This window comes from Polyodon spathula, chromosome 3, assembly GCF_017654505.1.
Source record: "Polyodon spathula isolate WHYD16114869_AA chromosome 3, ASM1765450v1, whole genome shotgun sequence".
NCBI classification, from domain to species: domain Eukaryota; kingdom Metazoa; phylum Chordata; class Actinopteri; order Acipenseriformes; family Polyodontidae; genus Polyodon; species Polyodon spathula.
Genome location: NC_054536.1, coordinates 37,213,351 through 37,240,699, shown reverse-complemented (window position 1 = coordinate 37,240,699; position 27,349 = coordinate 37,213,351). Strand labels below are relative to the sequence as shown.

General features: G+C 38.6%; 1 protein-coding gene across 1 annotated transcript; it reads right to left on the bottom strand.

Annotated features, from left to right (window-relative positions):
- Positions 1-865: 865 nt before the first annotated feature.
- Positions 866-14,254, bottom strand: LOC121313055 (adenosine 3'-phospho 5'-phosphosulfate transporter 2-like). The gene is made up of 10 exons (XM_041245186.1): positions 13,666-14,254; positions 12,965-13,235; positions 11,846-11,967; positions 11,398-11,552; positions 7,890-7,997; positions 6,666-6,763; positions 6,375-6,467; positions 3,949-4,060; positions 2,905-2,974; positions 866-2,380 (listed from the first exon to the last, which is right to left on the bottom strand). Exons 2-10 carry the CDS (start codon positions 13,208-13,210, stop codon positions 2,230-2,232), a joined length of 1,155 nt encoding a protein of 384 aa, XP_041101120.1. The 5' UTR covers positions 13,211-13,235; positions 13,666-14,254; the 3' UTR covers positions 866-2,229.
- Positions 14,255-27,349: the final 13,095 nt, after the last annotated feature.

The window sequence follows — 27,349 nt, the reverse complement described above, 5'->3', positions numbered from 1 at the left end:
ACCTGCGCGATATATAAACTCAACATGAATAGAAGTAGCCTCCGAACACGTACACGATTATAAGTACATTTTATATGCATACAAACGTGAGAAGGTGAAAGTGTACATTGTACATAAAGTGTCGGGGGAGTCTGACAATATTACAAATAGGCAGTGACACAATTCATGTCAATGATCTTGAACGCATACCTAGAGCATCACAGTGTGTCCTAGACACCTGTTCTTCGTTCTTGTGTGGATAAGACACAGTTGTTAAAAGCCTAGGACACATTGCAAATCAGCAATCACCTAAGGAAACTTTACTGAATGTTGTTTTCTATACGGTAAATAATGGTGTACCATTTTAGCAATACAACAAATGTGTAAGGGTACAAATTGATCAAATAAGTGAATCTCATTCATAACCAGAAGTACAGAAAAGGCTAAAATATTTTCCTAATTACAAATATTGAATTATCGAGGTAGTCTGTAAGAAATTAACCCTGGTCCTGTACACTTAAATGTCTGTTTCAAGGCAAGTTATATACTCTTTTGTTAATTAAAACCCTCTTTTATCAAGTGCAAATGAACTCCTGATAAATTATGACAATTAAGACAGATTTTCTTTTAAATTCCCACGCAAACAAAAGAAGTAGTCGCAAGAAGCACTCTAAGATATTAACATTATTTCGTAAATCAACATCATTTTGTAAATTACATTAGAACGATTATTTAATAAGGAAATAGGCATAACAACTGCTTGAAAATGCCAAAATCAACGCTACAGGACCAGGATTGGGAACCCCTAGTCAAGACAAAGGAACTACAACAAAGGCGGACACATGAAATAATAAAGCAGTGGTGCCAATACTTTTTTGTTTTGGTAAAGATTATTTGTTGAAGTACTAGAAATTGTGTATTTTGCTTTTGGTTTCATTAAAAAGTGATTAAAGTTTACTATATGACTGTCCTTAATCAGTTACCATGAATTATGGTAAAATAAACATAGGGTGCAGTACTCTTGTATGTGACTGTATGAGACCTGCATGTATGTAGAGAAAATAAGTGCATGACAGGTAAGATTTATTTCACAACTATAAACCCTTTAATAACAAGCCTGTTCATGCATACATGCTACACATTAAAACAGTCATGTTTCAAAGTAGTCTGGTTAAAAAAATAATTAGAAAACCAATCAAAAGCCAACAAACCAGTCGATTTTATAAACAGAATTTGACAGCTTAATTATTAGTCCAAATTCAAATTTCCATATACGGTAATCCAAACCGAAATAAAATGTCAAGTAAAACAGGTAACAATGCAATGCTGTACTTACTTGAATACACTTAATTGCTAGCATACCTGTAAGGGTTTACTGCCTAACCCAATTATCTTAGGGACTACAGAGTACAATCTGAACTTCCGCACTGCTGTTCGTGTGGTCTTCACTTATAATAAATATCATCTTTAAATTTTTTAAATTCAAAGTTAAACAAGTTATGTTAGTCACCATCAGTGGTTTCAGGGATTACTGGTGTGACAAGGCAAAGCCCCACTCAAAAGCCTAGTAACAATTTTGACTGGATAGGTTCTTTGTTGAAGTTGTGCAAGTGTTCAGACAAGTTGGGTGTATAGAAAGATGTCTTAAATAAGGTTTTCAGGGAAATATACTAAACTTAATGTCAATCCTTTGAAGTGTATGTACTTTTCCATAGTTTATTTGACATAATTTCAACAACAGAAAAAGCCGTCGGCCATTACAAACAAATGCACACTTTGAGCATGTTAACTAACGCATTTCAAAAGTTCTTCTGCATTACATTCCCATGATGTAGAGAAATTATTCTCTGGAACTTAATTTTTGAATTTTTTTATTTCGACAGAAAAAAAAACACACAAAAAAAAAAATAAAACCAAAACTCAAAAAGCACTGGATGCATATGAAATTGAATGTTCAAATAACTGACACTGGAGATGTTACAAAATAAAACAACAATTACACCCCACAGTAGGTCTATTGTTCCCTTATACCAGTTAATAAGGTTAAAAAAAAATAATAAAATTAGTCTCCATTTGATATCCATGATGCACTGAGCCACACGGCCGGATAAACCATCCCCTTTCAAGTCACTGGTGGGCATACCTCCATTTGTGCCTTTTTTGTTTTCAGGAATGTTTCCTTTGGACACAGAAATCCCACATTGCTGGGGACTGTGAAAAATCAGACGGCAGACAATCATAAATCACTGTCTAAACTGTTTGTGACAATGGCCTTGTCTTTTTGCCTGACATGATTCTTTGTCCTATATCAGCCAGTGAGGGCAGCTTCATTTTGTCCATGTTTTTGCTGTATACATTCAAGAAGATTCCAAAGACAACCAGAAGCCCACCACACACATACCTGGGGGGGGGGGGGGGGGACGACAAAAAATAATAAAAAAAAAATTCAGCTTATCTGACTGTAATATGTACAAAGCAGCACAGAAGCAACTCTGCTCGTGGCTTGGAATAAATATTCAGTACACTTGGTTTTTTGGGATCTATGATGTATGTATCTAGTGAAAGGAACACCCTTCTCCTTAAGAAACTCAAGTAATAAAACATGGTCTGGTGACAAGCCATTAGAAATTGTTAATTTGCAAAGTTTTCCTGAAAATATCATCAGTGTAAACACAGCATCATCGAACAGTATTTTTAAACGACAATGAATATGTCGCGTGACTATATGGCTCACACAGCAAGTACAAACACAAACTGGACTGCAACGAGGGCCTCTTTTCTGGTGAACGGAAGTGCACAGTAGACAAAACTATTGAAGAATTGAGTATATATCAAGTAATTATGTATAGTAGTTGTTTAGCAATGAAGACGCAAACTATTACAACAGGCTTGTTTAATTACGAATTCAGATTTTATGATACTTACTGAATTGTGAAAGGCTTCGAGAAGAACATAAATGAAAGCACGATCGTCATTGCCTTTCTCCCTGTTGTCACTGAAAAAAAAGGAACAGATGCAAGTATTAATCTGTCATAATGTGAATTATGTGTAACTTTCAGAGCGTTTACATGAGATGTTATCTGAAAATAAAATTAACAGCCTTATGAAAAGGTTTCCATGACTTGCAGACAATGCAGATTTAGCTGATGTGTACATCTCCCCTTTAAGACATGTCTAATAAAACAGCCTCTACCAAAAATACTGATTATGACTGAACAAATTCATGATGACTGCACCAATATTTTCAGAATTAACTGCAAAACCAAAATGTTAGCCTTAAGCTGCTCCAGATTATATCTTTCTGCACTTTTTTCTGTTAGATAACCCCACTGGCAAATGTTACATTGGTTAAGCCTGAAGTTAAGGCCACACTATGCCTTTTTACTATATTAACTGCCTTTAAACCGGCTTAAAAGTGCTAAATACGGTTAGCGTCCACACTACGCAGTGTTTGATACTGTACTCAAGAACCAGACTTGAGACCACCTCGGTAGTCTCGAGTCCGGTTCTAAATTAGACTGTACCAAGTAGTGCGGTTTGTCAGAAGTGTGGACACTGCAATACCGAACTACACTTTCTGTGTATCCTTCAATATCCTAAAATGCTTTCTGATATGTGTTGGCAAATGGACACTACAAAAACAGTACTCAATAGGCACCTGAAGGAGTTGAGAACGACTATCAGTATACTGCTGTACAATTTTTAGGCTTATATGTTGTAAAATGGTGGATCGTGGAATGACGAAATGAAGGCACTTATTGATATCTGGAGCGATTAAATCATTCAAGGATAACTTCAGAGTTCAAAACTAAATGCTCACATGTATGATAAAATGTCTACTTGCATGCAAGAAGCAAGCTTTGGTAGAACGCCTAACCAGTGCAGGTGCTTATGCAAAGCTTGCCTATTGTGAGACTGCTGCTGCCTTATCCATTGCTGATACCTTGCTCTAAATGAGGTTACTCTTACCTGTAACAGCAACAAGAGCACCAAACAGCTTGATCAATGCAAGTACAAATGAAATTCCAAAATATCCAGTGAGCGAAAAGGAAAATGCATAACCATAGGTCTTCACTGGATGCTGCAGAGAAAACAATGTTACAATAAAATGAAGGCAAGATACACAACATGTTTTTACACTCATGCTAGAAACTTATTCTCCACCAAGTACATATGTCAGTAATTTGAAAAAGTAGACCATCATGAACCACAGTACGTACACAGCAAACAGAATAACTTCACAAAAAAACAAATGTGGTGCTTACAATACTGGCTTCAATGGCTCAGTCATTCAGTTGGCAATAAGTATGACACACCTATGTACAGACTGCACAAGGAATATATGTAACAACAACTAACAACTCATTTTGAAAATATTTAAATCATGGAAGCTTTTTTATGATGGCAATATTAACCTAGCAGCATCATGTTAGTGCTCCAAATTAGGACCACACATGCTATAAATTCCTACAAAATCTGCGTTAACGAAAACACAGACATAATCGAAAGAATAATGCGGAATCAGGTGCTTTTATGGAAAAAAATTATATATATATATATATATATATATATATATATATATATATATATATATATATATAAAGAGAAATCACATTTGAAGGGAAAATGTGAAACTTTTGAAATGTTGTACAGTACAGGGCAGGCAGTCCGTGCTGCAGGGCGGGCATTAAACTACTTTTTTTTCCATAGAGCGGGTTTTCTTTTCACTAAACTGCAGACAAAGTTACCTCACTAGAAGCAGCCTATTAGAATGTCAAAAAGGCCTTTTACAACTGGAAAAACCTAACACCAAAGTTGTGAGTAAGTAGGTTCCCTAATGACTTCTACAAAGTTTTCAGTGGTGATTGATGAAACAACAGACAGTCGACTGCAGTGTGCTAAATTTAGTCATAGGTAAGTTCATTTAAATCAATTGGTTTATTTTTTTTATTTGCCGTTTGTGTCTGTATGTGCCGTATTTTCAGGCTGTCTTTGTCAATTTGGACATCTTACTGTATGCTTCTTAAAATAAAAATAAATAAAAAGCGAGAAACAAAGTGTTAATTTTACAGCATAGTGCTTAATTTCAGAATGTTTTGTTGAAATTGTTGGTATCATTTCAGTCAAATTCTGAATAAAGATTTTGCAGATGACTGCATCAAACAATTTTGATTTAAAACAAAAACACAATTGCATTTTTTTAAATGGAACAAGAAAACAATAAATAAATAAATCAGTAAACTAGGACTTGCCAGCAACTGTACAGCTTCCAGTACCAGTAGCAAACACTTTAGCAAATAGTGCAAAATGCCTTTTTTACACAGTAACCATGACCCTATGTGCACTCTCAGGAGTTATACGCCAGTTTTACATTTGACCTTTAGGAAAGATCAGAGGTCACATACAATAAAATGTTTTGATAGAGCATACACGGGTTACTATGTCTGTTCCATAGTAACCATGACCCCTATCTGCACTCTATAAGGAGTTATTTTTATATAGTTTTTTTTTTTTTTTTTTTTTTTTTTTATTGTAGAAACTTCCCTCGAACAGCCTTTAAAAGACAACCACACTAGGATCAAGTGTGCCAATTTTTGGTTCAGTCAGACTAGCGGTTTCAGAGACAAAGTTTTTTTAAGCCAGTTTTGTATGTTGATGATGTCATCCAATGTGGCCAGCATGTTTTATTATTGTAGAAACCTCCCTTGAACAACCTTTAAAGACAATCACACTACGATCATATGTGCCGTTGGGTTTGTTTCAATCGGACTAGCGGTTTGGGAGAAGAAGATCTTTGTAGTATGTGACTATGACGTCTGTACCGTGCAGTTTTTAGGTCATGCAGCATGGCCACCATACCACACAACTGATGGACTATCCCTCAACAACTATACCAAGTTTCAGCACTGCAATAAGTAGTTTTCAAAAGACACATTTGTACATTTAGGAAAAATGTTTTTTTTTTTCATTCCAATATGGCGGTCAAGCCATGTGACTTACAACATATGTTCATTAGCATTGTCCATCTTCCCATAAGCATCTACCAAGCTACCGAATCTGGTGAGTTTTGACGGAAATAAATAATAATAAGTCACAGCAACAACAATAGTTTCCTAGCCCTGTGGGACTGGAAGCCTAAGAAAACACTGTATATCATTAAGACAGATTACCCACTGTACAGTAACCTTTGTTAGGCACTCAAACATTTAAAAAAAAATAATAACCCACTAAAAGGAAGGACAAGAAAATGCATAATTCATTTTTAAATTAGGCGAGACATCCTTACAAAGTTAGAATGATGTTTATCTAAACTTAAAGATTTTGGAATAAAGATAATAAAAGGTGAATGCTACAACAGTGGTTATTAATTTAAAAAATACGGTTAATTTACATACCTGAGCACAAAATGCCACCGCAGGACCCAGTTCACCAATGCAGGACAAGCCCACTAATATATACACAAACCCTATTGAATAGGAATATAAAACCTGAAATAGTAAAAAATAAATAAATAAATAATAACAACAACAACAACAATAATTTGAAAGCTGTAAACAAGTTTGAAAACTTGGTAACATTTAAGTGTGAATATTTAATACTCCATTACTTATACTTTAATTAAACTTTTACAGATTTGATTCAGTTTCTCTAAACTGTATAGCAGATGAGTGCAAACGTTCACTTACCATTTCAGAATTAGAACCATTGTGTAGCTTCATTGCTTTTTCTTGCACATTTCCTATCACAGCATCTGCACAGAGAGCGAGGGAAATGAGCAGCACTCCTGTAGAGAAGACAAAAAAAATGCATAAGCTTACATTCATTTTTTTTATTTCTATAATTCTGTATCAAATTATATAATATTTATATTAATTTATAATATATAAATGGGTAACAGTATTCTCTGCAAGTTTGGACAGTATTTGCTCTATTTTTAATTCCATAGTTATAAAACCTGTATTTTGCATTACAACATGAACACAAGTGATAGTAAAATGGCTTTATGGGGCAAATAGGTGCCATGACCACAATGCTTTAGGATCTACTTTAAGGATGGAGCTTTGTAATTCTTTAATTTGTTATGCAAACAGTCTAAAATAGATCAGTCACAGAATGTTGTGAAAGTAGATTATGAAAAGAATAAAACAATTTTACTAGTTAAAGTGGCAATGAGTTGCTAGGAACCCTAATTTACCCGCTCCAAAATGCAACAAGTTGTTTCTTGCTAGTAAACCATTAATTGTTTCACTTAAGAACAGTTACCTTTGAACTTACACTTAAGTGCTAAATAAGAGCCCATGAAGTCACAATTAAAGAAACCAGTTTTGTTTAAAAAAAAACAAACAAAAAACTCTTAAATAAACTCTTAAAATAAAGCAAAGCAGCTTGGGATGCAATTTTACTCCAACAGCCTATGTTAAACAATTGCATTTTTAATGATTTTATGTAGCAGGACATATATTTTATCTGCAGATTCTGCCATAGTGTTCTAATATGTGTTTGGAAAGTAAATTTAGTCTTTAGTGAATATGAACTAGCTCATTATGCCTGGGGCATAAGCATTTCTATGCATTTATCATTTTAAAGTGAATAACGCTGTACAACAAAGTCATTTGACTTTATATAGTCTAAACAGCTTCTGAAGTACATATTTACATGACACAGCCACGAACCGTACATCTTGTTACATACTGTTCCTGGATAGAGCTGTACATAAACATGCCTTTCTTTCAGCTGTTATGTGAATGTATTAAAAAAAATAAATAAATAAATACACATTAAATAGTGAGCTTGGTTACAGTACATTATTTTTTATTTACTATTTGCTGTACTCTACCATTGTATAGAAAATATGACTTACAAAACTCCATGTATATTGCTATTTTGGGATGGGATGTATAATGCATTACCTGTCACATTGAAGTTGGGGGCTACTTTACTGTCAGACAGAGTGAACCAAATTAGACCCAAACTCATGCATACTGCTGCAGACACATCAAGAAGATTGTAGCGCTTTCCTGTAAAACAATAAACACTTAATAAAACATGGGGCACAATTTCATTTTTGCAACACAACCTAAGTTAAGGTCCCTTTAAATGAGAAGAAGGGGGACTTTTTCTGCTATGCCCATGCTAAACAGTCACCTTACGTTGGCTCCCCCGTTGTATTAAAAGTACGTCTTTCATTCTAAAATATACAAGGTTATAACATGTTACACTATGTGACCCCATAGGGAATTGTTTTGTAAATTGAGGATGGGGTGTATTTATGGCTTAATGCCCAAATATTTAAGGATAAAAACAAGCTACTTGTTCCCCATACTTGTAAATAGCAGGTTCCATTTCAGAGATTACAGGTAGATATCCAGACAGTGGATGAAAGAACATAAATATGAAGTCTAAAAATGTTAAGAAAGCTCCTATTATCACAGCAAATGGAGTTCACAAGATCCATTATTATCATCAGCTTTGCAGGGAATGCTACATATCCAGGATATAACGTCCTGTTTCAATCTCAAAAGTCAATTTCTCGCTTCCTTGTTATAACATAAGCTATTAAGAACTGCACTGGTAAATCCTTTCTTGGGATTTATAAAGGACCAAATGAAAGTTTAAAACAAAGCAATACTGTGTACATAATATAATTTTTAATCCCTCAGAAGCTTGTGAAGACAAAGGTCTTTGTTCTCAAGCAAGTAAGCCATATTTTTTAATTTTACTTACAAGTAGCGGAATGAGCACCCAAGCCCATTCTTGATTCTTTTTTATCCAAATAACATTTTGCAAGAAACACCTAGAAAATCACATTTCAACATGATTTTGATAGAAACGTTAAAGTCAGAGTACCATATGTATGAATGCCTCCTGTTCAGTTTGACATTTTTAAACAGGCAACTCTTGCTTCAGGATTTAGCTTTTTTGGCTAAACACATATACAGGGTATGTATTTGAAACCCTCTTTGTGGTTTGTAATGTAAGAAGGCTTCAAATTACTATTTCCTCTGTGACACAATGTAAAATAGCATTCCTCTTTAGCATAGGAATGTTGTTAGAAAACTGGCATTTTTATACCACTTTTTTTTTCCCCTTCATCTACATTTCAGAAAGTTATCAAAGAAAAGTGAGTTTACTTGCTGAGGCACTTTGACTATAAAGTGTAAAAAGATCAATAAACAATGGCTATTAATTTGCATTCTTATATCATTGCAACTCAATTAGGCAACATTTGTGAAAACTGTTGAGAAATTTCAACTAGTTTGTACAGTATATTTACGTATAATGGACTTATGATTAATATGTAAAAAAACATATATATACACACACACACATATACATATATATATATATATATATATATATATATATATATATATATATATATATATATATATATATGAATGTCTGATAACAAACTGATAACAGTAACAACATATTGCTTAGCATGTTTATAAAATAATGTATTTCAAAATGTGCATTTATATACTGTATAATCCTACAAACATGAAGCCACTACTTCAAACAATGTAGAATGGGTCCTTTGGAAAATCCTGGTAAGCTTGCGGTAACTCAAGGCACAGCATGGTATATATTATCATGCGGTGCAGCTTGAAGTGTAAAATCAATACTTTTTTCCAGTACAGTACGCTAGAGAGCCTTTAAGAATTTAACGGGCTGTGGCCTTTGTTCGTTAACAAGATGATTTCTGCTTTAGATTTGTTTAATACCCCCCTCCACACTCCCTCTGTAGGGGTACTGTATTATTTTGTATCAGCCATCAACTAAACTACAAAAGCTGCCCATACAAATGCCACTTAAATTTTAATGTTTTTAAATTTTTTTTTTTTTTTTTTTTTTTAAAAAGGGTGTGAAAATTCTTAAGTAAAATATATATATATATATATATATATATATATATATATTATATATATATATATATATAAGATTATCAATAGCTGCAAATTATTTTGGTCAAGTTTAATACTACTTGTTACTAAAATTATATCTAAGATGGATGATTCAGTGGGTTAAACTGCTGTCCACTCATGCAAGCAATCCACACACAATCAAATATATTGAATCTCCAGTTAAGTTCTACAGCCCTATATGGTTTACAAAAATTGTTTTAACATATTTAAATTTGTGTTGCTTAAAGGCCTATTTCAGTTAGACTGTGTCCAGTAATTGTATGCCACCATTACCAGTTTCTAATAACATTTTATTATTATTTACTTTTTTGGAGAAATGCACTTTTAGAATGTTAGATATTTCATAAGTCTGTAGTTTAAACTTGTTATTTGTATTATTTTAGATTGCAGGGTTGTGTGGTTTTGAACAGTACTCTTGCGTGTTATTGTGATGCAGTTCACATCAATCTCAGATCAGACCTTATAAGAACAATCAAGCTTGAGTGTATCGTCAGCAAGTAATCTTAACAAGTTTCTATGTAGATAACTGTAACTAGGAAATTCCATAGCAGTTGCTATTTTGCAAGTTTAAGCGTTTCGTAATCTTATTTAAAAACATATTTCATTAGTTATGTTGTTTGTGATAAAAACAAATATATAAAAACACACAAATTTGGTATTTGTCTTGGTTATTGTTTTACTTGGGTCATTGGTGCAACATAAGGATAATTATGTTAATCTATTTATGCTAAACATTTGACACAAAAGATGGAATTGTTTTGGCCCATATATAAGCTACCACTTTATTCTACTCCAAAAAGAATACAGTAAGAAGCAATCTGGAGTTACATACATTGGCATAACAGCATAGGTGTCAAGTAGATGGGCCAGGCTCTTTGTCTGGTGCAGAAAGATGGACCAATGTAAAACTGTACTATATTCTTTGAACATCAAAACGTTCTCTTTGAGCAGTTGATGTTCGCGACACATACCAGTCATTAAAGCAACTGGGTAAAAAAAAAAAAAAAAAAAAAAAAAAACCTAAAAAGGTACAAACATTACACTAGTGCTGGAAGTTGTTGCAGGATCCCATATTGCTCTGTACAGACAGACGAGTGATGGTCCGAGAAAAATACGTAAGTATTCTGCAGCTACCATCCCTGTATTAAAATTAGGGTATATCACAGGGATGCAGCATTATTACTGACTCCTCCAAAAAAACACATTCACTTTATTTATTTTTATTTTTTTGGTCACGATTTTAATGGATGCCACTTGCCATGTTTTCTTAAAAAAAAGTAACCATTGGACCAATGCACTGTAGGGAATATGACACTGTTGTGGTAGGAGCTTTGTAAAATAACTCACACAAATGGGTTAGTTTCCTTATACGATACCTATGATTGAACTTGACCTTGAGAAACACTCAATACTGTTTGTGTATATTGAAAACAAAAGCCAGTATCTTCAAATGTTTGATCTTCAGGATATTTAAACAGTGTATATGGATTACCTTGTATAAAAACTCCCCCTATCATAACAGGAATGAGTTTACAGCACTTAAAGATGACTTGCGTGGGGTAATTCAGATAGCCCAATGATGTATTTGACAAACCCATTGTAGCCACGCTTAAAAAGGCTATCACCATATATGTCTTTCCTGGTATTCTGAAAGAAAAAGAACACACAAAGCATTTCAGAACCAAAGTATGTAATCTGTGAGTAGTTTTAACCTTTAACACAATATAATTTTATCCTTTAACTCTGAGCTGTTTACATGCAGTGAAAATTAGGATTTTGTTGTAGGATACCATTGCTGTCACCTTGAGCCTGCTATCCTACTTCTGTATAGCAAAGACACAACAAATGATTGCCAATAAATCATTCTCTGACTAATAAAGAACTGACCAGGTCCTATGCTAAGGCCAATACGGAAAAAGCTGTATCGACTTCATGCTTACCTTCTGCTCTTGTCCTGTGTGAGTTGAAGCTCTACCAATCCAAACACTGAGTAAAAACCAAATTGCACTAAAGTGAGGTACCATCCAAATGGCTTAAACCCTTCCACGGAAAAAATTAGTTCCTGTGGAAAGCATACAATACAAATGAAACAGACCTGAGCACAAATAACCAAAACAAACTAAATATAATATTTACCACTGACTAGTTACTGAAAAGCTGTACCACATAATTACTGTACTTTAAAATACATGTGTACATGGAATAAAGAAATGCAAGCAATAGTAGACGGTTATAGCATTAGAATATCAAAATATGAGAAACATTGGAAATATACACTCTCACAGATTCCACCCAGTGTACAAATCGACCTGTAGTTGTAAGTTTGAAAAGTTTAATTAACTTTTCTTTTTTACGGTTCTAGGTGTTCTGGGCCATTACACTGAGAATATCTATATACAGTATGACACAAAACAATACTTTAAACTGTTGACAATAACTGCTAAAAAGTAAACAAGGGAACAATAGCTGAGAAGAGGGTGTGTTCAGACCTTGCTTTTAAAGAGGAATGCTTGCAAGGCTCTGTCGATAAGGTATAAGATACCAATGTAGCACAGCTTACAGGCAGAGTGTTGCTAGCATAAAAAGACAAAAAACACCTAAATGGCATGGGACGACTGTTCAATACTACCTTTTTAATGTTTGGAGAGGTGACAGTCTATTCAAGGACATCAACATATTAAATAAACAAAGGTCCAAGCCTGGCAAAAAAACTGCCCAACCCCAGTCTCTCTACTATTTTCCCCATATGTCCCAATAGTTGCAGGACATTGTATAAAAGTGTATTCCTATGTTTTTTTTTGTTTTTGGGCTGCCAAACAAAGCACCAATAGCTAGTGCCAATCTGATGGTCTTTGGTTCACACATAAATGTACAATGGGAGGATATTCAGCAATTTTAAGGGAATGCTTAAATCGCTTCAGCAAGGAAACACGTTTGTGAAATCAATTGTCCACCTAAAATTATTATATTATGTGCTCAGTTCCCTCTCTCGTAATTCATTTAAGGTCCTGACATTCCCCATACATTTAGTAAAATGTTGTGTTATTGTATATTCTTACCTGCAGATAACCATAGATTAAATAAAACACAAAGACACCAACAACGCAAATTGAAAACTGGGCTGGTTGACTGAAACTGCTTAGGTTAATTCCCAGGACTCGCAGTTCATCCACAGACTTGATATGTGGTGACATGTCTTCAGTCTTGGAGGGGATGCTGATGGAAATGTGTTTCCTGGAGTTGTTGTACTTCAGGTCAATAAGCCCAAGTTTGCCACTCATTGTGTCCATTGCACTGACAGACATCCAATTAAAATATGTTGCTTGTGAGCTGAAAAGCAGAAAAAGGGTCATTCAGTCAGATTACTGAACAGAATTGCTAGTGTTTTGTTGTGCTCAACTCTTCTAGAAGTCAATTATATTTTGGAAAATAATTAAGATTGGAACGATAGGTCTTCTGTTTCACCTGAAAATTTTACAATACATCAAGAAATACATTAATACGGGTCTGCTGTCTCATATGTTTTCGTCTGAAAAAATAATGCATATTACTAAAGATTAAATGCACTCATTTAAACAATCTGTTATGAATAGTAGCAGCCTCTAGTCATCCAGTCAATATATGAATGTGACTATCAGTTATGGTAGTTTGCATAAATGCAATTTTCAAGAAAAAGGGAATAAATCGTTAAAAAAAATAAAATAAAAAGTGGCATGAGTACGTAGTAACCCGTATATGGACATACATTTCCATGGCTTACCTTTACACTCTGGGTAAGCTACACACTCCGTGCATTGGAGCGTTTTCCTTCAGTTCCCGAAGATCCCCAAAATGAAACATAGCCATAAACTTTAAAATAGTCCAGAAAAGGGAAGATTTTCTGTTTGTATTTCACACACTGCCAATAATTTAACATTTGTTACGATATTTATATAGAACACTTTCGTTTTTAAAATATACAAAATGCATATGTTAAGTAAACAATGTCCATTCAGTGCTGTGAAGACCGAGCTTCACTTCTGGGATTTGATGTCTTTGAATTTCGTTTAAACAACAAACAAAAAAAAAACTAACATCACGATACCGACGACTTTATGTTAGAGCTAAATTGGGACAAATCCACGTGTGCATTTTAAACAGAAGTTCTACTATAATCACAGAAATTCCCTTGCAATGAAAAACACATTCAATGCTCACATAATAGCAACGCTACTTCCTGGTTGCTCCGTTTCCCAGCAGCAATGCAGCCAACAACTTCCTCTATACGACAATCGAACTCTGACCCCGTACCCTTGCACCTTCTCAGTACGTTTACGTGGCACAAGTATTCATAATAATAAGTATTTGGAATACTAGAATATTCCGAATGCTCTGTATACATTCAGGCGGAATTCTCTTATTCCTTTCATATTCTGCGTTTACATGGTAAACGGAATATCCCTTTTATGCCATTGACGCATGCGTACCTTGCTTCCCACTGCAGTGTAAACCAAGAGTGCTGTTTGTTGTAAAAAGCTGTTTGTGTGGACGTATATTTCTGTTATTGGTTTTTTTTTTTTTTTTTTTTTTTTTTAGATATGCAATCTGTTATTGAGATTGTCTAGTTGCTTGTGGGTCTTAATTCAGTGCAATGTGTTCACACAGATGTAATCGTAAAGTAATCGTCAATAACCTACAGTAAACAAATGGGCAGTAGAATAATAACCATATAAATAAATAAAGCAAATACTCTGTGTGTGTGTGTGTGTGTGTGTGTGTGTGTGTGTGTGTGTATATATATATATATATATATATATATATATATATATATATATATATATATATATATATATATATATATATATATATATATATATGTCATCACATGCATAGTTGCTTTTTCAAAGAGCATTTGATTGGATTTCTGTTATCGAGAGCTGTAATTGTATATAAGTACATAGATAAATGTATACTGTTTTTAAATTTAGATGTATATTTGCAGATCTAGCATTTATTGATATTTGTTTTCTGTATATTATTTTGTACTGAAATTGTATAGCATTTTATACTGTATCTACAGCGATACCTACTAGTGAGTCGCACTTTAGAAATTTTGAAAAATAAATAGGTGATATGTTTGTGATGGCTAATATATTATAATGTGATGACATACTCATATAACTTTTCCTTCAGTCTCGTCAGTCAGCTGGTCAGGGTAACGTTCTTCTTCAAATCTGATGTCCACCCCGGTGTGAAAGTGCACCCCTTACGTAATAAATACATTTTCCTTTTTGTACAGACGTGGTAAAAGTTTGCAAAGAGTAAAATGTACAATATGTGCTTGTTTTTTCTTCTAGTTTTAACATGTTAAACTCTAGTTTTTTTTTTTTTTTCCATCGTCTCTCCTTCCATTGCATGAAGTGCACATATTAAAGGCACACTGCTCTGCTGAAGGGGTGCACTATCTCACCTGATGCACTTTCACATGCTACATCGGGTCGGTGAAGACAATTTCCATTCGATTAATTTCGATTATGGAGAATGTATCTAAGCGCCCCACTGTTTTTTTTTTTTTTTTTTTTTTTTTTTTGCTTTTTGTTTTATAGTACTGTGCTTTTAAAACTTTAAATCGATGACAAACTTGATCCACGGTTCTCTCAAATCCCACTTTCATGATTTTTTCCGCCTCCTTTTAAACACTTCTGCGCGTCTCTGTCTCTTGCCATCAAGCTGTTTTATAACTTTAAAATCCCTAACAAAAGTGATTTCTCCTCATCAGACCAAAAGTAGCTGTGATCTTCGGTTTATTCAGTAACCTAAACATGCTACATTTATTGCTACACCCTTCAACAAGAGAGGTATATTTTGGCCATCATGTCTCATTACTTTGGGAGCACACAAAGGATCTTGCAACATCTCCTTTCTGGTATCTCTTGACTGAATACTGTCAAGAAATGGATCCGATCCAACATGCTTTTAGGAACGTCTGTTAAAAGAAACGTCTGTTTAAAGAAACAACGATAAAAGATATATATATATATATATATATATATATATATATATATATTGTAGTGATCTCGGAAATGAGGGAAACGAGACAGTAATTCGGATCTGAACAGGGCTTTATTTTAGCAGCACAGAACTGAATTAACAGGCAACCGAATGCTGCGCTGTTGTTACAATTCCTCCGATCCTATATCCCCAGCAATGCTAACAGTTCCCCTTTCTTTTTCTGTATCACCCAGCACCGTTTTGTGTCTCAACATGTTCTAATCTCCACCTCCCCTGCTTCTCATTTTCCAGAACTAACCCCTCCCCCCTTCTAGCACCCCTCCAATCCCCCCTGCTCTCTTATCTCATGACCTCTTTTTGGGGTGCTGCTGCCGTAACTCCAATCAGGATTGGCTCTCCAGTTCTGCCGCCGCTACAGAGCTCCCCCCTCAAGTCCCCACGTCCCGAGGGGACCGACAAAGTCAAGAAGCCGGCGAGGTGGACAGCGGTGGCGCCTTGTCCGAACTGATGAGTCCAGTCCCCTAACATCCACTGGAGCTGCATCAGACCCTGGTTTGACAGGGCTGATGGGGTTGGAAGGTCCGGCCAAAGGTGAGACAGGAACCTCTGGATGGGGCTGAATTGGTGTGTGGCCTTGGTAAGGGGCTAGGCGATCCCTGTGTAGGGCTACTCGCCGGCCTCTAGGGGGCATCTGTACTCTATATACAACTTCGCTCAGGCGCTCCAGCACCGGGCAGGGCCCCGTCCACAGGCTGTCCAACTTGGGGCAGTGACCCCAGCATCGTCTCGAGTTGAAAACCCAGACGAGCTCCCCTGCTTCAAAGTGTCGCCCCCTTGCCTGGAGATCATAATTCCTCTTTTGCCGGCAGCCTGCCGCCTGAAGTTGGTCCCGGGTGAAGCTGTGTGCCACCTCCATGCGTTCTTGGAGTCTCGTGGCGTATTCTGGACCAGTTGGTTCAGAGTCTTGCTCCGGTGGCTGTCCGAAAACCAGTTCTGGAGGAGTGCAAAGTTCACGCCCCAGCATGAGGAGGGCAGGTGTGCAGGCAGTGAACTCTTGGACTGCGGAGCGGCAGGCAAGCAAAATAATATTAGGCATCCCAATCACGCTGGTGTTCCGCCGTGGTAAAGGCCAGCTGGACAGCCAGCATGCAGTCGAACCGCTCCATGAGTCCATCGCTCTGGGGATGAAGTGGAGTCATTCTGGTCTTGAGTATCCCCAGACGCCGACACATCTGTGCAAATACGTGGGACTCAAAGTTCCTCCCTTGGCGAGGTCGCAGCTTGATGGGAGCAGCCTCCCCCGTATCGATTTCATGTTGAACTAGGTGAGTCAAACCGGCTTCTTCAGGGCTGCTAGTAAAGCTGTAGTGGTGCTCTAGTACCAGTTCCCGAAGCTGGGCCTGTTGCTCTGGGCTAAGCCCCTCACAATTCCAGTGCCAGACAGTGGTCACTGCGGCTAGAGCAGCATCTTCAGAGGTGCTGACTGGCCTGGGGCGGCCAGCGGGGGTTGCAGTTGGTCTGGTCGGTGGTTGCAGGGTGGACTCCGATGAGGTCAAGCCAGCTTTAGCCTCCGGTCCCAAGATGATCGCAGGGGCCACCAGAGGTTGGGGTGTGGCAGCGACGGCTGTAGTGGTGTTGGTGTGCAGCAAACTGGTTCGGGGACCCTGGGTTCCCTCTGAAGGTCAGGGGTTAGTGGTGATTTCCCCTGGGGAAGCCAGCGGTAGTGCGGAGCCTCCTTGGAGGTGGAGAGTCCCGGTCTACAAGTCCAGCTGTCCCCCCACGCTCTGCAGAAAGTCGAGGCCCAGGATGCAAGGGTCCTGAACTGCAGCTACCCATACGGGGTGATGCACCAGCTTGTCACCAACCTGGATTGCCATGGTGGCTTTGCCCCTCATCGGCGCAAGTTCTCCCGTCACTGTCTTCAGTTGGACTGACGTGGGTTCCAATCGGACGGTTCCAGGGAGGACATCTGGTCGCACCAGTGTGACAGTCGACCCTGTGTCAACTAGGGCTGTGCAAGGGGCCCCTTCGACCTGCACAGCGACATGGCAAAAGTCCCCCACTGAAGTCCGCCCCACGACTGCTGTGGCCCCTGTGGGAGATGGAGTAAATTGAAAAGTAGTGGCAGACTGAACACGTGCACCAATATAAAAGAAATATCACGTTGCAGGCCTGAACCGTCGCTCAGGTACGTAGTGGCAATAATAATAATAAAAAAAATGCCCCTTCACTTATTTATGTCAAATAAGCAACAAAATTATACTTTCAAAAAACGTTTTTTTGAATGCAAGCAGTACTCACGGCCAGCAACACAGTTCCGTGTCTTGCTTCCAAGGTAAGTTCGTAGAAGGACACAATAAACACAACAACAGCTGAAAAATCTTCTTTTCCGACTTGGCCAGAGGTACTCGGGGCTTTCTCCTGGTCACCCCGAGTACTATCTGGGTCTCAGCAGCAGTTACAGACGCCAGCAGAAAAGTAAATTAATAATAAACAAAAAAGACTATACCATAAAATGGTGACTGTCTACAGCAAACGTTTGGTTTTCTGAAATATATTAGCCTCTTATACTCTGCTAATAAAGTACAAAATATATCGTTCAGATAATATTTCTTTTACAATAAAACTTTTCTTTCACTCCCTCACGTTGCGTCTGCTCCTCCTCACACTCCCGAACCTTCTTTCTCTCTCGCATGTTGCGTCTGCTCCTCCTCACACTCTCGAACCTTCTTTCTCTCTCTCGCACAAACCCAATCAAAATGCTAAATCTCACCCCCAAATTCCACTACCTGTTGGCTAATAGGTTCAGAGGGGAAACCTGTCCAATAGAATTGTGTTTAGGTGTAGCAAACTAGTAAATGTGATTCTGGTGCATTCTAACTATGTTACAAGAAATACAACATTTTTATTTACAGGAATAGCGCAAATTTGCAGCAGGGCTACATAAAAAAGTATACCATTTAACATAGCCACCATGACCAAACTGGATTTAAGACATTAATCCCTTGGGTAACATACTGAAGTAACACAGTGAGAAAAAACAAAACAATGGGTTACAAATTATGTAATGAAGGTTGCTAGTATAAGTTGTTACTGACCTGAGGTATTGGATCCTGCAATTTACATATGGCTGTGGCAAAGTGCCCACCCTGTGTGTATTTTGTGTTGTATGTTGTGTGTTAATGTTGGTGTATAGTCATTGGTACACGGGATATAAACGGATCTGTGTAACACAAGTGTTTAAAATGTATATTTGTATTTAGACACAAGGATTATAATATGTGAGCACGGGAAATTGCACTTTATTAATTCACGTGCAGTTGTACCGCGACTCCAATTGAATGATTGATTAGCAATCGAGTCTTGGTACAGCTGCATAAAAGCAGCATATTTTCACCCACTCGGGGTTGTGTGTTCGGTGAGTGGAGAACAGGACTGGAGACTGAGGTAATAATAATAATAATAGTAATAATAAGTAAAATATCAGCTCACCGTGTTTGTTTAGTGTTAGTCTGTTTTGTTTGTCTGTTTATTTTGGCTACCAGTGCCGTGTCCTGTGTTTTTGTTTGTCTTACAACCGTTTATTTTCTGTCTGTCTGAGCACTATTAAATGCTGAGCGAGACCATTCGCTCAGCTCCACCAAACTCCACCTCTCTGTCGTTTATTTCCTGGTTCCTGTTTCTGATCTGACGTCCCCCACTACGGCCGTCTTTGTGACAATGGCCTACATAAATGTATTCACACTGTACATACAGTAACGAGAATAGCCGAATACTAGTCTTGTCTTTGTGACAAGCAGGGGAGAGGGGGCGGAAAACCTTAGCTATGAGGTTGTTAATAGGCTAGAAATATCCTTATCACAAAAAAAAAGCCACCTGATCCCAGTCTTAGTGATCTTTAAGGATTAAAATAAACCTTTTCTCTTGTGCTTCCAAGGAAATTATCTTCATTGCTAGAATATTTTACAAAGTTTTATTAGGAACGCCAAATTTCAGTAATTTAAATGTATTACAGAAACTCAGAAATGTGTTATTTTATTTATTATCTAAGAATTATTATTAAACACATATATTTTATATTAAAATGACATAGATTGATTGTGAAGAAGCCTAACTAACGATCTGATCTCAGGTTAATTATTTGGAGGTAGTGGGGTGGCCCCTAATGCCCGGGGTGAACACCTCACCTCTTCCTGGGTCTGGTTGTAGGGGCATCCTGCCCAGTTGTAGCCGTCCTCCTCACACTGGCTACACCAGTTTGCAGGTGGCACATCTGGGCAGAACCGCCAACGATGGTCCTCCTTCCCGCACCAGGAACACCAGGGGAAGAGGCTGGCCAGGTCCTCCAGCAGTGGCTGCAGCAGCCTACATTTCTTCAGCTACTGCTTGTCCTGCTTTTGCCGCTGTCTGCTCTTCTTTCCCATGCTTTTTTTCTCAAAAAAAAAAAAAAATTATCCCAAAAATTCCACAAAACAAAAAAATATATATATCGCTTTGAGCCTCTAGGTGGCGCTATCCCGCTTCTGATGTATGTGGCAGGCATGAGACAATCTGCAGTTCAAAAAAATATACTTTTATTATAAATAAACACAAAATAAAAGTGCACAAGGGCAAAATAAAGGGATTTAAACACAAAAAAACAGTACAAAAAACAAACTTACAAAAATAAAGGTTTCCAGGCTGGGCAATGCCTTCACTGGATGTAGAATTCACAAATCACAAAAACCACAAACACCAACCTGCTTCCTCAGCTCCCTCTTCTTAAATGAGAAGCAGAGGCCTCTTTTTACGTCATGTGGCTGGGCGCTGATTGATCATTAATTAACCTAATCAACCCCAGCCACCTGAACATAATAAACGCAGGCAGGTAGGGGAAATTAACCCCATCCCTGCCAATTTAAAAAGGGCAGAGCTTTGCTCTGCCACACTCTCCCATTCCAGACCACTCCCCAGCCCAGGCTGCAGGCGTCTGTAGTGATCACTTCCCTTCTGTGGGGATCCAAGGGGAGACCCGAGGCGTAGATTGCCAGGACGTAGCCACCATTCCAGTGTCTTCCGGCATTGTCTGAACACTCGCACCAGCCAGTACCGATCTCGGACTGGGTACACCTTGAGCATATTTACCCAGGCTTGAAGCGGGTGCATTCAGCCCTAGTGGAAGGATTCTTCAGGTGGCTGCCATCAGCCCCAACAACCTTTGATATATTCTGACCTGTTGGAGAGCGACCTCTCTGAATAGGGAGAGTGTGGCCTCCAACGACTGAATCTTGTCTTCCGACAGTGAGGCAAGCATGCTCACAGAGTTCAGTTTGATCCCCAGTGGTCCCCTGCCACTGGCCCTGCCTCTGCCTGCTTGTCTACTCTGGGGTGGAGGGCGGTGTTCAGGCACTTTCACCCCGGCAGGCTGCATATGCCACCATGCCACCGTGAAAACTTGGAGGCGACCTCCGTGGCCTTGTGGGATCTCTCAAGGCTCACATCAATGGTCACCCCAAATGTCTGCCCCGGTGTAATAGGGGCATCCAGTAGCGCCACCTTATTGGTCTCCACGAACTTGGCTTGTGTCAACCACAAATGCCGGCGAGTGGCTGCCAGCGACCTCCTTGATGCCTGACCTAATTCCCCTATTAAGTCCGTCATCGCCTTAGCTACCGCCTGGAGCTCCCCCATGTTAGCTTGTGTAGCTCTCTCCTGTAGCCTCTCTGCCAACTGGTTCTGGTAGAGCACCAGTATGGCCATGGCATTTGCTGCTCTGGCCGACAGTGCTGCCGATGCATAAGCTTTTTTAAGCATCTCATGTCGTTCTGCACGGCTTGGACGGACAGGTTGGGTCCTTATCCCCCTTAGTGAAGGTGGAACCTTGCACCAAAATCGTGACCGTGTCCCCGATAGTGGGGAATATGCCTAGGCCTGCTTCTTGGGCTCCTGCAGAAAGAAGCAGAGACTGCTGTTCTGGAGGCTGAGGGTGCAGATGCTGGTTGCTCCAGGAGGAGCGCACAAATTCCAGGAAGTCCTGGCATACAGAGAGGGAATGCTGTGGGTGCCCTTTTTGTTCATGGAAGCAGTTCCCCTTTCTCTCTTGTTCTGCTGGCCAGGGAACGTCCATGGCTGCAGCTGCACGCTGAATATGGGCCCGGAACTCTTCCTTCTGTGACACGTGTGGCAAGGGCGTTAAGGAGCCTCCCACTGTGGCCTGCCCGATGGAGGTGGCTGGGTCCGAGACATCCGATCTGGACGCCTACAAGGACAGATCACCTGGGCTAGAGGGTCTAGGCAGAGGGGATGGGGAATGAGACTGTGGGGGCTGGGGCTGCCCGGTGGTAGGGGGTAGCCTACCCTGAGATTTCAATAGGGTCTCCAGCATGGTCTGCTGAGCCCTACAGTCTCTGCCAGCTCCACAAAGTGCCGCTCGACCTAGCTTGGACGCCTTTGAGGTGACTGTGACGGTGAACGTCTGTGCCTACATGGGGAAGGGGAGCGGTGCTTGAGCAGCAACCACCTGTCCCTTAGGGAAGGGGAGCGGTGCCTACGCGGCGACCGCCTGTCCCCTGATGAGCGTCCCCTCGAGTATTACCGCCTCGCCGGTGGCCATCTTGCCTCCCTTGAGAGGTGACTGTGCCTCTGTACCGGTGGTGGGGTAGGGGAGGGTAACCCAGATGAGTGTGAGAGCTCCCTGGACACTGTAGCAGGGGGTTTGTCCTGGATGACCTCTGCAGAGGCTCTTGGACCACTGATCTCATTCTCCCCTGGTTGGAGGAGAGAGACTCTGCTGGGAATAGGGCTGCTCTCCGACGCTTAGTTCTCCTTGAGAACTTCTGACATGGAGAGCAGTCCAGCTCACCTGCCAGTGCTTTGGCTGCATGTTCTGGCCCAAGGCATCCGGCTCAGGACCGGTGCTCGTCCTGCCTTGGTAGCCTCGCCGCGCATTGGTCGCACTGGTGGAACCCAGCGGAGGACCCAATTGAATAGACGAAATGGTTTAGCAGATGAACTGCTGCGCTTGGTGCCGATAGTAACAGGGTCGGTACCGGGCTGTAGATGCTTTTGAGCGATTCACCGGTGCCGAATTAATCGGTAGACTGTTTACCGACTAAAACAACAAAACACACAGTTTTGTACAGATCACAAAGACTTTACACAGTACCTTTGACCCTTACGACACACAGTTGGGCTCTTCATATATACAGTGCCTTACAAAAGTATTCAGACCCCTGACCAATTCTCTCGAATTACAAATGGTACATTGAAATTTCGTTCTGTTTGATATTTGATCTTAAAACACTAAAACTCAAAACCAATTATTGTAAGGTGATATTGGTTTTATGTTGGGAAATATTTTTAAGAAAAATAAAAAACTGAAATATCTTGCTTGCATAAGTATTCAACCCCCACACATTAATATTTGGTAGAGCCACCTTTCGCTGCAATAACAGCTTTAAGTCTTTTGGGGTAAGTATGTATCAGCTTTGCACACAGTGTCGGAGTGATTTTGGCCCATTCTTCTTGGCAGATTTGCTCCAGGTTGTTAAGGTTGGTTGGACAATGCTTATGGACTGCAATTTTCAAATAGTGCCACAGATTATCAATGGGATTGAGATCAGGACTTTGACTGGGCCACTGTAGGGCATTCACCTTTTTGTTCTTGTGCCACTCCAATGTTGCTTTGGCCTTGTGCTTGGGATCATTGTCCTGCTGAAAGGTAAATTTCCTCCCAAGCTTCAGTTTTTTAACGGACTGAAGCAGATTCTCTTGCAGTATTTTCCTGTATTTTGCTCCATCCATTCTTCCTTTAGTTGTAACAAGATGCCCAGTCCCTGCTGATTGGAAGCATCCCCACAGCATGATGCTGCCACCACCATACTTCACTGTAGGGATGGTGTGTCTTGAGGCATGGGCAGTGTTAGGTTTGCACCACACATAGCGCTTTGAGTTTTGGCCAAAAATCTCTATCTTGGTCTCATCTGACCACAAACCCTTTTCCCACATCGCGGCTGGGTCACTCTCATGCTTTCTGGCAAACTCCAGACGTGCTTTCAGATGGTACTTTTTGAGTAATGGCTTCTTTCTTGCCACCCTCCCATATAGGCCAGTGTTATGCAGAGCTCTTGATATGGTTGACTGGTGCACCATTACTCCACTCCCAGCCACTGAACTCTGTAGCTCCTTCAAAGTGATTGTTGGCCTCTCTGTGGCTTCTCTCACAAGTCTCCTTCTTGTTTGAGCACTGAGTTTTGAGGGACGGCCTTTTCTTGGCAGTGCCTGGGTGGTATGATGCAGCTTCTACTTCCTGATTATTGATCCAACTGTGCTCACTGGGATATCCAAACACTTGGATATTATTTTGTACCCTTTCCCTAATCTATGCATTTGTATTACTTTATCTCTAACGTCTGTAGAATGCTCTTTGGTCTTCATTTTCCTTCAGATTTTGGTCTTCATTTTCTTTTAGATTCACAGCCTTACCAATGATCCTTCAACAGTGGGGTTTTTATAAAGAAAATGTGACAGCAACTTTAATGGTTCACAGGTGAAGGAAAATGGTAAGGTAATTGTGTCCTCGTTAGGGCAATTTCTTTCATCGGTGCAAACTGGGAGCTTCCACAGCACAGGGGTTGAATATTATGCAAGCAGGATATTTCAGTTTTTTATTTTTCTTAAAAATACTTCCCAACATAAAACCAATGTCACCTTACAATAATTGATTCTGAGTTTCAGTGTTTAAAAATAAAATATTGAACAGAACAAAATTTCAATGTACCATTTGTAATTCAGTGTTATGAGAGAATTGGTCAGTGGTACTGAATACTTTTTCAAGGCACTGTATATATATAGATATATATATATATATATATATATATATATATATATATATATATATATATATATATAGTTTAAATATTATACAGTTTCATGTTTTCAACAGACAGTTACAGTCAAAACCTCTTCACAAAACCAAAACTTTTTCTGTTACAATAAAATTGTTAATGAAAAAAAGACATACAAAGAAGACTATAAAGATTATCAATGATTATGGCTGTTAATGACTGCGTGGTTAAGGTAGATCTCATATCAATTTTTTGCTCTTTCAATTACTTGTTTTTGAAAAATGAATACACTTAAAATAAATGTTGGCAATATGTATTACCTTAATATAGGGTTACCCTTACACAGCAATTAATCACACATTATATCAAGGGATAGCTGACATCTCAAGGAATGCTTCTTCCTAATTTTCTTTATCTTTACTTTACTGCCTATTCCAGCAGATTATGTTCACCGTCCATCCACACAAGAGGTTAATTCACTTCTTGATCACACTATTTCAGAGTGGACAGCTCAATCCCTCTTCCATCTCAGATTTGATTGTAATGGTATTGCCTTTTGTACCCTGGGAGGCCTCCTACTACATTCGGTACGCTTTATGGCACTTAAATGGCCAGGCTACAATTTTTTCCATCTATTCAAAAAATACTGTTAATAACTCATATCGAATGGGACTTCTCTTTCAGCCTTGGCACTGAAGGATTTCAGTTTTTTATTGGATGCATGAGGGCTACATAGCCACTGTAACAAAAGGGTTAATTAATCTGCTGGAATTTACTGCATTTCCTGTAACATTGCACTCAGTGTGACAGTCCCTAAGAGATACAGACACCATATTTACAACCTTGTTAAAGTATTCAGTAATGCAGTCTGCATATACTGACCCCCTCCTCTATCTAACTTTACAAGAATAACCATTCATCACCTGTGATGGATTTGTGTAATATATCCCAGCCCTTTCATGAGGTCTCAGTAAATAGTAAAATAATCATTTATTGATTATTCGAAAATGTAAGTAGTATTGTAATGACTTAGTACCGGACCTTGGGTCTAAAATAAATAAGAGTGAGGTGGCAGATGTCAATGCTGAAGGGGCATGCAGAATATCTAAATTACCATCTAACCATGGAGCCTGAGTGTAACTTAAAATGAAGCAAGTGACCAATGAAAGTACCAGTGGCGAGAAAGGCAAATTAACCTCCAGATGAAAAGCAGAATGCACAGAAACTAGACTAAATGGAAGTTGTCAAGGAAGAAACTATGTAATGGGAAGAAAGACATGCTGAAGGAGATGAACGTTTCTGAGGATTGGTAATATTCAATCCTTCATAATAGTATCGTCTCCATTAACAAAGCTTTAACTCAAGGTTTTTAAAATACAATCTAATGTTCACGATACTTTTTTAGACAGTTATTGGCTTTTTCATGAATGTTTAATTATTTTAGTAATACAAATGTAGGGTAATATTACTCTAAATCAAAAAATCTAAAAACACACACATTTTAAATTAACCCCTTCTCTGCTGAGGCCCTGGTGACACCCTGGTGCCAAGTTTTTGTGGTTTACTTGGTCATGTGACCACAAAATACAACTATCATTGTAAACAAAATACAAAGAAACTTTTAAGCTGTTGGATGTGCCTGTGCCTATGTGTACATCTTTTCATTGGTTTTGGGGGGTTTACATGCTCTAGACAGATATAACAGGCCACTTTGACTTTTCCTCTTTGAAATATGCAGCCCACGGTCCAAAGCACCCACCCCAATTTCATGTGCTCAGTATGCCACAAAAGAATGAGTATACATTTTTTTAAACTGCACAAAATAAGGATTTTAGAAATGGGTAACATGACCTTGCATGTGTTACCCATAATCCTTCTGCAATTTGAAGTAATGCCACTGTATATAGCAAAAGTCACATGCTTTTTTATTGTATTTGAACCTGTGAATATGACAGATTTTGTTCCACTGTTAAAAGAACAGTGGTTTTGAATTGCTCTGAGTGTCCCGAATTCAAACATACTAAATATGTGAATCTTTGTATAGTTTTTCAAGCGTTTACAGGCCCTAGACTGAGACTAGGCCACTTTGACCTTTCCCCTTTGAAAAAATAGTACCCACTCTAATTTCAAGTGGCATAATTTTTCTGTAGCCCAAGGTAATGTTGCTGCATGACATAAAAACAAGTGACTGGGGTTTATTTATTCTCTCCCCTCTTTGTGAGGGGTGAAGAGGTAATCCATTAAAACCAAAACTCAAAGAAATGTCAAAGCCAAGTTTTCACAATTGCAATACAATATATTATTTACATAATATGAAGGGTTTATTTTATTTTATTTTTTAAATGGAGCAAAATAAAAATAAATTCAAACTGAGAACTACTATTAAATCATTATAAGGAAAGGGAAAAGAGAAAAAAAAAACTGTTTAATACTACAGTACACGTTTCTAAGAATCACTGATATAAGAATCAACCGCATATAGTGATCAAAACCACTGGGACAAAGTTATTCCTATGCTAACCATGCTAAAATACTTTTAAAAATCTGCTTGTAAGAATCATTTCGGGGGAAAATCATGTAATATGAAACTGTATCAAGTGCAATGACATGTACAACCAACAAAGCTGT

Bases quoted from the DNA above. Each gene is read 5' to 3' on its own strand.
- LOC121313055 (XM_041245186.1), bottom strand. From the start codon at position 13,210: ATGTCTGTCAGTGCAATGGACACAATGAGTGGCAAACTTGGGCTTATT. The intron at 11,553-11,845 runs GTAAGCATGAAG...TTTTTCTTTCAG, and splicing joins ACACAGGACAAGAGCAGAAG to AATACCAGGAAAGACATATA. The intron at 2,381-2,904 runs GTAAGTATCATA...CCCCCCCCCCAG, and splicing joins TCGAAGCCTTTCACAATTCA to GTATGTGTGTGGTGGGCTTC.